We start from the raw sequence: 15,386 nt of genomic DNA on the forward strand, positions 1-15,386 counted from the left end.
TATATTACCTCTAATAAGTCAGTTTTCTGGCTCATGCCTTTTTACTGAATTGAAGAGCATAATCTTAGTCTTAAGTATTACTGATAGCCCTGTGTCCCCTTTATTACTTATGTATCCAACAATGAGCTGTATCCAAAAGTGAGCTGTGAAAGTCATGCATACACCTTGATGGAACCTTTGGGTACCTTAAACAACTGGTTTTTTCTGCTGTGTAACTGTAACTTGTAAATGTTCATGTGATTGTCTTTCATTGGACAGTACAGTGCTAATATCAATTTGTGACTGACACAAATGCTTTAACTACTGTTTGGGCTAATTTCTTAGAGAGTTTCATTGATAGATCAGTCAAACATCTCCCAGCCAAAAGTGAATTTTCTATCCTTGAAATCATTTTATGGCAAATTGTCCCGTAAAAGACTGTGCTTTTGTTTTAGAAAGTAGACCTGAAATAATGGTCGGAATGACTCATGATTCTGAATTTAACTGGTGTCATTCTCTATTAACAACCCCCTATTTTAACAAAGACTTAGCTCTTTTTGGGTACATCACTAATGTTATAACTCCAAATGTAATCTCTCAGTCTATTTGGAGCAATTAATTTCTATTCTCTTGTTTAAGATTCTGTAACTCTTAATTCCTGGAACTTAATGGGACTCTTCATATAAACACTTGTTGACATGAGAAATGGTTATGGAACTAGATTCTTAATGGATCTCATAAGCATCATGATCTGGGTTATGCACCTATATACTGTGAAGGCATTTAAAATGCTCAATTGAGAGCATTCAGATGCTGGATTGAAAGATTATTCTAAATGCTTGGGAAAATCTGTTAGATTTTTAAGGGGATTTTAAAGGAACTGAAGTTAAAGCTTTCTCTTCCAAGTAGAGGAAATAACTATGGTATCTTCAGTAACAGTATGATAGCTATGAGTAAATGCTGATTTTTTTAAATATGGTAGATGTTGTGTGATATATTGTCCTATAATTTATAAAGATTTAAAATCCTCAGAATCCCCCCTTGGAAAGATTCTGCATTTTCTCAGCCCTCAGAGGCAAAATTATTAGTGCTGAGATAGGCAACATTTCTTTAAAATGTGTTTCAATTTGTCATGTAATACGTCGGTAATTGACAGGAAGCTCTTAGCTGACAGCATAGAAAGTTATCATGTAGTTGCTTAATAGGGAGTTGTTGCCAGTACACTTTTCATGTACCTTTAATTAAGAAAAAAGGCGAAGCTTGTACTTTTTGAACAAGTTTTTGAATGAGATCAAGTTCAATATGTTATGTAAGATTTAAAGCATCAGAACACAAAGCTCATCCAGCATGTGGCAGACTTCCCAAAGCGCTCTCATTAAAATGTTCACATATTCTTAAGAACACTCCCACCCTGATTTTAAAGCCAGCCAAACATTATATGTATTTCAGTACTAAACCATCCCTGCAGAACTTCCTTTTACCAATCCTCTTGCTACTTCTCACATTTAAGCCTGGTAACCCTAGTAACTAATATGTCTTTTAATCTTGAAAAGGCTCCCTTCCTCTATATAAGTTGTGACCCAGTAGGACTACAGGGTGCCTCCAGGGCTGAAATTCTAAAACTATCAGTATGTTTTATTTTTATCAGTGAGGCAGTGGAAAAGTGTTAATCCACTGGAAGAGGCAAAAATTCTGGAATCCATTGTTTAAAACTAATGTGTACATTTTTTATATAATTGGAATTATTTCAGTCTATTTTTTGTGCAATCCTGCTAATTCATACATTACCAGTTGTTTCAAGAAATCTGATGGAAAATGTACCTTGTTTAGGAGAAAGGAAGGATAAATATTTATGACAACTGCATAAACCTTATATGACTATGCTTTTATGAGCCAAATTAACAGAGTGTTTTTGCCCGAAAGCTTGCAAAGAACAATTTTTCCAACTATTTAGTTGGTCTAATAAAATGTATCGCATCTACCCAAAGAACATTGTCTGCCAAATTAACAGTGGCACCCTCTAATCTCATATTTATGTAAAACAGAAAATACAGTTATCCTACTCAAATTTCAATTCTAGATATTAAAACAGAAAACACATTGTGAATATTTATCCCAGAATACTGTGGTATCTGGCATTGCTTCCAGTACTCAATGGATTCATTTTCTTTCTGCTTTCCTACTTTAATATAGTGTGATTGATTGATTTTCTAATCTATGTGAACATGAATTTCCTGGGAGTGTTTTAAAACTTACATTTCAGTGATCCTCCTACGCACAGCAAAAGGCAAAGGGGAAAGGGTTTTTTTTATTAATTTGGTAATATGTGTTCTTTTCTTATTTTTTTCTCAAACCTCAGCTTGGAAACCAGAAAGTAACTGCCAATGTGATGGAGGTAAATGCTTCACAGACACACAGACAAACTGCAACAGAAGCTTCTCCACTGCCTCCTCCTTCTGTGGTACCAGTTAACAGAACCTCTTTCTCACCAGACAATGACACCCATCTAGCATCATTTACTTTGCCAGCGCTTGATGATATTTTGCCTTCACGCTTTTATAAAACCCCAGCCCTTTCACATTCTTCATATAAATGCCCTTTCATAGCTCCTGAAAATATTATCCACAGGAACGAAACAGCCTCTGTAATGACAGACTCTGCCATGAGCGAGTACTCCTCCTGCACAGTGAGTGAGTCCTCCACAGCTATTCTAGATGAGCTGCAGACTTGTAACTATGATACTACTGACTGTTCTGAAACACCTTCCCCAACCTTGAGCCAGATGTCTGCTGTGTCAGATGGTGCCACCTTAACCACCACTGCTGCCACTTCTCATGTAATTATCCTTCCTTTTTCCTGCTTCATTTTGTTCAAACAGGCTGACAAAGGGAAAGAGAGCTCACTCTGGTTGGTTATCCTGTTGCTCATACAAGCATCCTGTTAATGATTTGTTCAGGTTCAGTGCCCTCCAGTTATGTGCCTTAATGAAGTCATGTTAAATTCCCTTTGTAAAGCAGATTCTGTATAACTACTTGAAATTACGCAACATAGTCGTTCAGGCCTAATTTCAAACGAGGCATACTGAACAGCTTGTTTATGAATGGGACATTTCCTGATTCTGGTTTAGTCCAGTTGAATTAAAAGGAAGCGGATCATGAAATTTAAACAGATCCACTTGAAGTACTTGATTGATAGATGTCCAAAATTTCAAGAGGCATCAGTGCAGAGTTACAGATGGCAGGCACTAGCATAGTGTAAATTCACGTTTGATAAAAAACCTAACAGAACCTTGTTTTCCCCTAGCCCTGACCACTGACTGCATGAAGCTGCTTCTGTTTTCTCTCCTCTAACAGTTCCCTTTCTTAAGCACAGTTGTCATACAGGAAGACTGGTATAAATATTTTAAACTTGGATCCATGAAATTCAGTTATTTTTCTGAGGACTGCACTTTCTCTGGTAAAGTCAAGGAAAATAATCAAGTGCAAACACACACATATGTGTATTATGAATATGTGTATATGTATGAAAACATGACAAAGTTATGGAATATGGGTAAAACACTGCTCACTTACTCGCGAGTGTTCTCATTTATATTAAGGTGTCTGACAATGGAGTCACATTCAGCCCTATATTTAGATTCAGTCCTATATTTAATTAACAGGTAACACAACTGTAAAAATTCTGAATTGGGGCTTTTTGGTGACATCTCAATAAACGGAGGCCAAAGCCCTACTGAGTCACAATATTGCCATATCCGTAGCCCTGTCCAAGTATTTTTGTATTTTATCATTTACACATGGAGCCAGTGCAAAATTTAACTCAATATAATTCTGACTCTAAAATGTTGTTAAGTGGTTTGACCCCAAAGTTGAGGAGACAATGTTCTGTCTTTTTAAATTATGTGACAAGGTTTTGGGGGAGTCAAGATCAGTAATTTTCACTTGCAATGCAAGTATAAGAAACTGGATTTTGTTGGAACCATCCAGGTATAGTGCTACTGCCCACTGGTTTTAACCAAACATAGAACTTTTAGCATAAAATAAATGCACATAGTTAAAACAGCCTGAGTGCAGGATTAGCCACCCCTTTATGGAACTGCCTAAGTATTTTTAAGTCTGCATCTGAAATAAAAAATAATAGGTCAGTAGATTAAAATGAGTGGATTTTTTGCTAGACCTGCCTTCTTTTACAGAGCCTTTTTTCAGGGAGATCTGCTAAGATCTAATCTAATTATTACTTTCACACCTCATACCACTGGGTGACCAGAAGGGAGTTTTGCCTTTCCACAGCATACATCTCTTGACTGCCAGCAATGACTCAGCCCTAATGCAATGGGAGAAGGATCCTTCCTCTGAAGGAGGAAGGCAGGAGTCCCATGTGGAGGAAAGACTGCTGCCAGTAGCCACAATAGCAACAAGAATCACCTCTTTTTCTGTTACCAACCTTTTCCCCTTCCATTCATCATTCACTTATCAAGAAGAGTTAAATGAATGGGGAAGATACTGAGAAGGCTGGTAGCAGATATCTGTGGTCCTGCCAGCAGCTCCATCCCCACATGTGAAAAATCTCTAATATACTCTCCTGTGAGGGGTGGCTTCTTTTCTGTCATGGAAAAGAGAATCACTAATGGAAAGTTCATAGATTCATAGATTTTTGGGGTCAGAAGGGACCTCAGTAGATCATTGAGTCCGACCCCCTGCCCTGGGCAGGAAAGAGCATTGGGGTCACATGACCCCAGCCAGGTGTTTGTCCAGTCTTCTCTTACTGACCCCCACGGTAGGGGAGAGCACCACCTCCCTTGGAAGCCCATTTCAGATTCTGGCAACTCTTACTGTGAAGTTCTTCCTGATGGCGAACCTAAATCTGCTCTCCGTCAGTTTGTGGCCTTTGTTTCTAGTTACTCCAAGGGGTGCCCTGGTAAACAGAGTATCTCCTATCCCTTGCTGCACCCCCCAGCAAATTTGTAGCCAACCACTAGATCACCTCTCAGCCTTCTCTTACAGAGTTAGATTTGAGTATTCATGGACAGACAGTTTAATGACTGCCCCTTCTGATCCTTTGATACAAAGAGGCAACAGCCATGAGGAAAGATGTTAGGATTTTACCATTCCTTATGTAAATTACCATTCAGCCAAATTGTCACCTTCCAGTTGCAGAGCTTCTGTTTAAAACAAAGTTATGGAAGCACTTTCAGTCAGCTGACAGAAAAGAAAACAATTCAGAAAACCTCAAACCTTGATTCTGTATCCTCTTCTCAAAGCAGCCCTTTAAAAATGAAAATACTTTTCTCTCAGAAACCATAGTTATTTACTAATCTGCTCAAAATGAAAAGCAGATGCATTTCAGTCATCCCAGTGCAGCTACTGACAGTGAAAGCTGATAGGTTACTAGTGACCACCACATATCACATTTGAATCTATTCCTTGTCCACACTAAGTCTATAGTGGACAGCAGTGTAAGGTCCATTTTGCTGCCAGATACTACCCAGTTACCATATTTATTTGCTATTCTAATTACAATGACAGGTTATAGTACCTCAAACACTAGAGGCACTTATTAAATCATCAGAATTAAGTATCTTTGGCTGCTCAGTATCTCTGAGACCAGGACAGCATTGACTAGAAACTTCTCAAAGCTAGCTTTTAGAAATTATCCCTCACCCCGGGTTCAAGTCCCATAGCAATAGTAATGTTCGTACCACTTTTGCTCAAGAAGAAATTCCATCAATAACTAGGATGCACCTCTGAGCAAATATGAAGATCCTCTAAGGGTTTTAGCACTAAAGAGAATATCAGAGGTTCAGTAATGTCTGATCTCTGAGATATGAATGTGACCCCCTGTTATCAGACTGTCTGAGCAGGATATAGTATGGGAGCATCTGTCTGCTCTGTCTTATTTTTCTGTCTCAGATATTTGGAAAGCACCTAAAGGTACAAGGATACTTTGTATCTAGTCCACAAATGAGCTGTTAATTCTGGTCCTCTGACTAGAGAGAGAGACCAACTTATGCAACATGTTACGGTGCAGGTTTTTGTGTCCATATAGCCTCTGCTGTGGGGAGCTAGCCTTCTTGAGATAGTTGCCTTAAGCTTCACAAAAAGAAAGACTGGGGTCACTGAGATGCAAAGGAAAATGGAAGTTGTCTCACATCTAAGAGCTGTGAAAACATTTCTTCCCAACTCCTGAAATTTCTGCATGGACTCAGTCTAGTTCTTGTGTACATATGGCAAAGAGAGACAGGCATTAGGCATATAGGTGCTAGCCTACTGAATACCTTATAGGTCAGGATTAGGGCATTATAGAATCATGTCAGGAGACAGTGCCACAGTATGGGCACTGGGTGTCAGACAACTGGCTATGCTGTGCCATAAGGTTTTTTCTGATCCCTCAGTAGCAGATATTGCCATAGTTTCACCTGGAAATTATAAAGATGTGTATCCCACTTAGCTACATACCAGCACTTTTTATAGTACAATGGTATGCAAAACATGCTATAATGAGAACTGAATGAAACATTTCTTGAGGGAAATAGTAAATTAATGGAAATGCAGTTTCTGAAGGACCAAAACTATGGGCCAATTCAGGTTTATTTTTAGTAACTATTTTAACCTGGGGAAAAATGAGAAAAATTTTGAATATGCAAAATTACATTTTTTAAAAATCAAACATTTTATTGTATTTAAATTTCCATCGCATCTCCTGACCATATCTAAGGTTAAAGAAACAGTGGAGCCCTTCCTCCACTGCCCCAGTGGGCCTGAATGGCTTTAGATGGGACACCCTTACCTTATAAATTTCATGAATATTTTTTTAAAAGTCCCAAAGAGTTAACTTACCCATAAACAAAACATTTAATTTCAGGGTAAACAAAACACATTGCATCTATCTGAAGGGAGGCGTTGTTTTGTTTTGGTCCCTGCGTCATTTTTTGCCCACCTTTAACTATACCACACGGAATCAGCTTAGCCAGTAATGACATGATTTTTAATGTACCAGGATTCTGGCCTAAAATATGGGTTTTCCTGTACAAATAGGCAGACCTTTACTTGATACTTGCATGTGTAAGCACCTGATTTGTACAGATACAAGTACTAGTTATAAGGACAAACTAAGCATGCGTACACATGCACTGTGATACAGCATTCTGAAAACTGCAGCCTTCATTTATTTCAATTGTTTTATAATGAATAACTCTTTTTTAAAGAATTCAGATAGAAAAATATTTAAAAGATGTGCTTTGCTTTAATAAAGTCTTTACATTTAAGTTCCTGAGTTTATAAGGTGGAAGAACAAATCTAAACAGCCAGGTTCTAATGGCACATTGGTACAACCTGAATTTCAGCTACCTACTCAATTTGGCTGTAAAGCAAAAGGCTCTTAAAACATCCAGGTGTTCTGATGACATATGTTAAAAAGCTGGGAGGAGGGGAGGCTGGTTGCTACTAAAACACACAGATTTTTGTTTTCATTTACATCATAAGAGGGCTGCTGACGTGAAAAATTCAATATCAAATTACCCATCCCAAAAATACTTTCTTCTTGTATTGCAGAAGAAAATCAGTGGTTTCATTAGAGCCTAACATTTATCTTTTTCTTTCCTCACATTTTTTTTCTCTGTTCCTTGGTTGTTGCTCCTTCAGACCCTTTTTGTCACATTTCACAGTCATAGCTGTTAGCAAGGCAATCGCACAAGACCAGGCTACTGTAATTATTCCCTTTTGTTACAAAACTAGATGTAGGTCTTCAATGCTCATAACTTTGCACTTAAAAAGAAGTGAGATGGAAAATTTCTGCCATGCCATCTTTTTTTAGATGATATTAAGTTCCTGGGATTTTAAAAATTCAATCTGTTCTCAGTGTCTGTTCTGCAGTCCTTAAAGAACTCACCAGACTTGGTTCTACAGTTAAGCTCTGGAAATCAAAAGCAAATGGAACAGGGAATTGTCTTAGAAAAATCTCTTATGACCAAAGCTCAAGCGGTTTGTGATGTCAGAGTCCCTTATTGAGCTGACAACATACTCAGCTTCTGTGGTGTTTGATTTACAAACTTAATCACTGTGACTTTTTGTGCCATACTATACATTAAACCCCACCTCTGCATAGTCACCTCCTCTACTTGAGTGCCAGTTTTCAAAGAGGGTTTGGCTCACTCTGTCTAGACATTCTTAAAGTTTTCCATTCAGTCTACACACAAAATTCCTGTTAATATCAATGGGAGATAAGCATGTGGAACAAGGGAAAACATCCCTTTAGAGGGAGTGATCTACGACAGGCTGCCTTTGTCACATTATGAGAGAGCATTTTACTGCCATCTTTATTTATACAGATGTCAAATCCAGGCAGATCTTGTCTGTGCAGCTCATCCTGCTGCCTTGACTATGATCCCTCTGTCACCTTCCCATGACTCCAGCATGCTTCAGACACAGCACTTTGAGAGGAAAAAGGGAGAGAGAGATGTTGCATAAGGGGCACATTCCACTCCCCTTGATGAGTTTTGTACTTCAGTGAATATCTGTCCCATTATGGCTAGGTACCTGACAACTGGTAATTGTTGTGTAGCTGACAGCCTTACACCACGCTTTGTTTGGAATGGTATTCAGAGAGTTTTGTGTGTAATTTAATGGGATATTGTTTTGTTTCTCCCAGGCCCAGATAACAGTGAATGGGAACTCTGGCACTGCTGCCAGTCCAGTGAGTCATTTTCAAAGGCCTTTTTCCCCTTCTTCAGCTTACCCTCCATCAGCTTCACTCAATTCAAACATTGTTATCATGCAGCATGGCAGGATGATGGGTAAGTCTCTCACATGTTTAATTTATATATTATGCAACATGTTCTGATTCACATTGCAAGAACTGCAAACAATTATAGAGCATTCCACCTAAAGAAAGGAGGTATTATCTATTCATGTCCCTTGGGAAAAATACAAGAAACAATAAAGTAGGCAGAGTTAGACACAGCAACATTCCTAAACTGGTTTTACTACTAAGCATTACTATTTTAAGAGTAAAATTCTTATACATATAAAATGATCTCTTGCAGTCATTCCACTAGCTTTACCGAAGGGCAAAAATACTATGACTCAGACATTTGTGAATAAAAAACAAAATCCCTTTCAGTGTCCCTTATCAGCATTAAGAAATTGGGTGAATTTTATTCGTCTCTTGAACTTCCGTCTCATAGGATGAGGACCTAAGTTTTTAAAAAGCATATAGCATGATTGACTGGTAAAATTATGAGTTTTTTAAGGAATTCAATGACTATATGTCATACTTTATGACTCTATATAAATATGATTCCTGCCTCATAGATCTTACAATCAAAATTATTTTGAGAACACTTATAAAAGCAACTTTCAATTTATTATTAAGGATTCTAGCTAAGAGCTTTGGTCCTGAAATCAAACTTTTGAAGAAAGTTTAAAGCTTAAAGCTCTGCCTGCTTTTAGCTTTATGCATGCAGTTATTTCTGTGTACCTTTTTTATCAACATATGCATATTCAAAGAGAACATATGCACAACAAATTTGAACATGCACATGGGATTTGCTACTGTGCTATACAGAAGGCCTGAATAAATTACTTTTGTCCTTAAAGTCTATGAATCCTATAAATGCTGCCATCTGTGCACAAGTGCAAAGTTTAGAAATGGAGCATGTGGATATCTGCAAACACAAAATACCAGGCTTGTTCTAAAAAACTGACCTCCCCAAGTTAACCATGTTTCAGAGAGTGCCCTTAGCTATCTCTTTTGAACACAATATTTAAGCATTTTCTCTTAATTCTCTGGTGGATTTTTAATTCTCTGGTGGTGATAAGTTCCTAAGACACATGAAATTATGGTTTGGCCTCTCATCCTTGCACACTCAAACATCCCCTCTGATGCCATCAGTCTGGGGCATGCAGGAATGTATAATTAGTTTCCCACAGTTTTCTAAGTTTAACAGCAGTGTATTTGAAAAAAAACCTAAATATTTTGATATTTGACACTCAGAGATACATTTCACCAGCCATGCATAATACTGGATGATGGATAACTTTAAAACTTGAAGAAATAAATGAAAAGATGTCATCTAATTCAAAATCTTTACAGTGAACACGGAGAAAAAATATCTAGTCTTGAGTGTGTATGTGTGTACTGTTACAAATTTTTTGGTTAAATATCCAAAATTGTGGCAGCGATCAATAGATCATTAAAGCAGGGTTAGGCAACCTTTTCCAGCTGCTGGCTGGAATGACTCTCCACAGGTCAGAAGTGGGAAGGCAGGAGGGCTCTAGGACCCTACTGGCACTGCCACTCACCTCCATGGTGGGAAGGGCAAAGCACCCACAGCAAAAGCCTCCCACCCCCGACTGCCACCAAAGCCCTACATCTTCAGGACAAATTCAAAGGTTCCATGGGACAAATCCAGCCTATGGGCCATAGGTTGCCAACCCCAGCATTAGAGGAAATCATAATCTGCACAAAGCGTTAGGAAATCTAGCTTTGCACCTCCAGCCATTCTGCAGCAAAAATGTGGGTAGTATAGTACCTGCTGTTGCATATCATGCTTAGCTAGTCATAACTGCCCACTAATTGCTTACTGAAATCTGCTGCCTGAATAACTAAAGGATCTTCCTTGTTATACTTCCCCTGCATGCAAGGTTACATTCAGACACACGGCTTTGAGATAGGACAGGATTTCGTCTTACCTTTGGTTCTTTTTTTTTTGAAGTAATGACTTGCTATGAATTTTAGCAATAGGTGATGGTAACCATGCTGTATAATTTTAATAGTTAAGAGTTGGGGGTAGAATTGCAAAACTATTTACAGCACTAAAAGTCAACAACAACCTGCAGCCTTTTACTGAAGTTAGTGCAGGGAGCTCTCTGACATGCTGCTGAAGTGACCAAAGTTATTGATGTGCACTTTATATATTATTTATGTCAAGCTATTTAATGTATCCCTAAGAATGAAAAGAATCTGGACTTAGAGCATACAAAAAAAGCTAAACAAATTTCAAGTCCTGATAATGAGGAATCCTGGTTTTCTCTGATTTAAAAAAATCCCCAATTTTCAGTTTTAAAAAAGTAACCCCAAATCCACATTTTTCTGTGATTAAAATGAAACACCACTATATATAGAATGTGGATTTGGGTTACTATTTTTATCTATATATTAGTGGTGTTTCATTTTAATCATGGAAAAATGTGGATTTGGGGTTACTTTTTTTTAACCAAAAATTGGGGATTTTTTTAAATCAAAGAAAACCAGGCTCCCTGCTGATAATACATTAGCTTTGCTGATAATGCATTAGCTTTCCAAAGTTAATAACATAACACTTAATAGTGTTTATCTAGTTAACTTTCTCACACATCGCATGCTAATGGACCCAGTACATGTATTAAAAACTATGAAATTCTTGATGAAATGCATTACTGTGCATCAGTAATAGTAATATTCTGTATTATGCAATGCTTTGGGGAGGAAAGGAGTTCAGTTCACCCCAATGCATAGTTAAACATATAGATGGCAAAGCTGCAAGTTTAGTTTAGGAAAATGTGCCTGTTGCCACTATCTTATTTTTGGATCTTATCATCCTCTCTTTCCTGATCTTAACTCTAAATAAGCAAATTTTCTTTTCATCTTTCATCATGTAAAAAATGCCTCCAATCTAATACACTAGTATTTCAGCACAGCATTTAATAAAATATGTGCATAATTCCTTGAATGCAAGGAAATCCTCATAATGTATAAGTATTATGAGACATTGTATTTGGGTACATTAATATTTGTGCATTACTTTGTGCATAAATATTTGTGTAACATTTAGAAAATAGAAAGCATGATATAACTGTTAACTATGATTATTATATTGTTATACAACGTGCTGTCACATTATCTTTACAGAATCCACAGAGACGTACTCACAGCATGCTCAGGCTGTTGGCAGCAGCACCACCCCCAGTACAATACCAATCTGTAGATCTTCAGAGGAAGAGAAGAAAGTCACAGTGATTAAAGCACCACATTATGCAGGGATTGGCCCGGTAGATGAATCTGGAATCCCAACAGCAATTAGAACGGTAGGAAATGCTGGGTTTTACTGGGTTTGTGTGTGTGTGTGCGCGCGCGCGCGTGTGTGCCTTTGTACAAAGAACTGATTGTTGGTAATGGGTTTTTCACATTCTTCTAGTCTTATATAATGTGTGCGTAATCAGAGGACTCATGAATATAATACTCTGTGTTGCAAGAGAAGAGGACCGCTGATGGCAGTATAATTGGGCAACCCCGTATTTCTAGTTCCAATTATAAATAATCAGAGCCACAGGTTTCTTTCTTGTTCTCTGTTACTCCCCTTGTCCTTCAGTGGTGTTATGTTTTGATTATGTATCATTTTTCTTGTCATTCCAAACCTTTAAAATCATATTTTTATTGTTAGCAAATAAACCTCATGTCTTGAGTTTATTTATTTCCTTATTTTCATGACCCCTGCATGGAAATGACTAGATTTGTTCAAATAATAATCCAATCGATGGGTAGTCTAAAGAAATGCAATACAGAACCATTGTGTCTTTTTATGACACTTAAATGAGCAGCATGGAAATCCTTTCATTGTGATTAACTCAGTTTTGACAACTTGCCACTAGTCACTGCTTGAGTGGTCACAGGATGTCAAACTAAAGAGTTTTGTTTTTACTATGTGGAAGCATTCTTTCCACAATGCTGTCAGAGCAGCCCCTTCAGGCTGGTTCAGACGGCAGCACTGTAGTAGATCTGTGAAGGATCTGCTTGCTGGCCTTCCATGCTGGAAAAGCAGCATTGTGCTAGACAGAAGAAATAAGAAGAGTGAGAGCCAGGATGAAGGCAGCAGAGCCCTTGCAGGTGAAATCTTTGTGAGGTGGAAGGATGTAGCAGCTGTTGGATATATTTTGCCTGCCAATATCAACATATGGGGCTGTGTAATTGCCAAGAGCTGTTTCACTGGAATGAAAAATTAGGGGAAAAACAGGATTTGATGGAGAAAACCAATAGGACATTTCAGAATAAGTGGTAAGGCTGGGACATTTTCAATAACAGTTGGGGAAGAAACTAGTATTTCATGCTTTCTCTTTTACTCCCACCCCAATTTTGGCAAATACAAATTATTTTTAAAAGCAGAAAACTTTTTAAAAACTTATAACTCTTATTACAACAGTGCTATAGCTTCCCATTCCTCCTAACCACACGCATCCTTGTAATATATGTCAGAAGTTATTGTTGTTTTTGCTTTAAGACTAGCAGATTGATCACATGGAATATTATTTCTATAAAATAATAACAGAAATGTATCGCCCAGTGTATTTAAGGCATTTTGGCAAGTAGACAGTGGTATATTTAACTTCCAGATATGACGGTCTTGGTCTCTAAGATTTTCTCTTAAATTTGTATGTGTAATTTGGATTTTTTTTCCAGTGTAGGATTGCTTTCTTTTCTCTTCTGTGCTTTTCTATTAAGACCTTATGCAGCTTGTATTACTAGTGTAATGTAAATAAGCCTTATGACCAGATGCAAGTTAAAGGTACAGTCTGCTAGGACTATATCATATCAGCAAATAAGAGCACGTGTGAGTGTATATTACCCCTCAGCCCTGCTCCTCCTTGAAATGAGATTCACTTCTAGCATTGATCTGAGTATACTTTTAAGCAAACTGAGGGTGATATGTAGATCAGAGTACTACATACCCCAGTAATGAGAGACTGAAGGTGATGACACTGTCAGCAAAAGTCAAATGTGCTGCACCATCCCATTCTCAGAAATGTAGCACAGTCCACAACAAAGTGCCACAGCAGCATTTTCAGTGAACAAGAAAAATCAAAATATAGTACTTGCTCTGTTCCCACAGTCAGTGAGCATCCAAACGTCCAGCTTCTCCCTCAGTCTTCAGCAATAGTGTAACTAGGAAGGGGCAAGCAGGGCACAAGCCACAGGCACAGACTTAGAGAGGGCACAAGGATAACCCCCTTCTCACAGAAGTATTTGCTATGATGCCTCTGGAAGGCTTTGCCTTTGGGAGGCATAGCTGGGTGCCCAGAAGTAAGCACAAACAGGGCACCAAGAGGTCCCTTGGGGAGTCTGCACTGCTGCCTGTCTCTCAGCTGCAGTAGTCAGAGCCTGCACTGCTACAATATTAGCTATGGAAGTGTCAGCTGCTGCCCAAGTGAGGAGAGCCAGGGCAGCTAAGACTCCGCTCTAACTTGCCTCACTTCTTCCTCACAGCCTCCCCCTCCACCCCCCACCCCATCTCCCATCCAGTGGCCTACATGATTCCTATCCCAACCCCTGCCCTGGGCACTGAAAGAGCTTGCTGTACTTCCGTATCCCTCTGAAGAAAGCTGGATGTTTCGAGACCAGTTCATCTCTGCAGTACAAAATTTCTACTTCATACAAAGGGAAAGCTGCCTGCAGAGTGTAGTAAATTTGAGCATGGATGTTGTACATTAAGACACTGCCTGTCACAAAAAAGGAGCTTTCAGATGAGAATTTGGAAATTAGCAGTGTTTGTTGTACACACATTTTTTCCAGACTTTGATCTCTTTCCATTTTCTCTTGATTCCCTCTTTCCTCAAATCCCAGCGTTGCAATAGCCAGGGAAGACAGGATGAAGCTTTTCATGTAATTTCTATCTCATAAGGGGTCACTGCAAAGTATTCCCTACTGAGTCTGAACATGTTGCTTCAACACCGTTTTGGTCTTTGTCAACGTAGGTAGCATAAAACTGAAATGCAGACTCAATCAGATTCTTGCATGTTAGAGTACTTTAACATAGCTCAGATCCAATCATTTTGAGGTTCCAGGGCATAAAGGCTGAATATTTAAAGTAAGTAATCAAAATGTGTTTCTGTCAGAAGAGCTTTGTTAAACAGCATCTACCGTTTTAGTATCATTTAAAAATTCTAAGCAAGAAAACAATTAATTAAAATGCAAGGCGACTTCATATTTTTAGCTGTACCATCCAAAATAATTCTTCATAGTTAATTATCAAATTAATCTGTCCTTTCCTTTGTGGGTGAATAAAAATCAAGTCAAACCAAATTTCTGTATTCAAATAATCTAACTTTTTAGCTATAACTGCTTTTTGTTTTGGATTTTACCCATTAATAAATAGGAAACTTTTAAACACAAGCCGCACTTGATTATGCGTTGCTTACTACATAACTTGGAATGTAGGGCAAAGAGAAAGAAACCTTTATTGAGCATCATAAATGCCTCCTTTTTTGTGTGATTTTTGTTGGATTGTCACAATCAGGGCTGGATGCAGACATGGGCGAAACAGGCGGCTGCCTAGGGCCCAGACAGAAAGGGGGCCCGAAAACGGTAATTTTTTTTATTATTAATCATCATCTCTGGTGAAGGAGGACCTGATACTAAAAGTTCAACTGGGATTGCTA

The 15,386-nt window shown here is 38.2% G+C and overlaps 1 protein-coding gene across 8 annotated transcripts in view; it reads left to right on the plus strand.

Moving 5' to 3' along the window:
- Window positions 1–15,386, plus strand: part of SORBS2 (sorbin and SH3 domain containing 2) — a 260,527-nt gene that overhangs the window by 164,270 nt on the left and 80,871 nt on the right. For 5 of the 8 annotated variants that reach the window (XM_019552681.1, XM_019552679.1, XM_019552680.1 and 2 more), the window contains 3 exons: window positions 2,339–2,815; window positions 8,626–8,770; window positions 11,866–12,041. In XM_019552681.1, coding sequence (XP_019408226.1) covers window positions 2,339–2,815; window positions 8,626–8,770; window positions 11,866–12,041 — 798 coding nt within the window. Of the gene's footprint in view, window positions 1–2,338; window positions 2,816–8,625; window positions 8,771–11,865; window positions 12,042–15,386 lie in introns of those variants that run through there. The other 3 variants (XM_019552685.1, XM_019552687.1, XM_019552684.1) reach the window with 2 other exon arrangements.

The sequence above is a fragment of the Crocodylus porosus genome, unplaced genomic scaffold, assembly GCF_001723895.1.
Source record: "Crocodylus porosus isolate Cpor-Errol unplaced genomic scaffold, CroPor_comp1, whole genome shotgun sequence".
Classification (NCBI taxonomy): Eukaryota; Metazoa; Chordata; order Crocodylia; family Crocodylidae; genus Crocodylus; species Crocodylus porosus.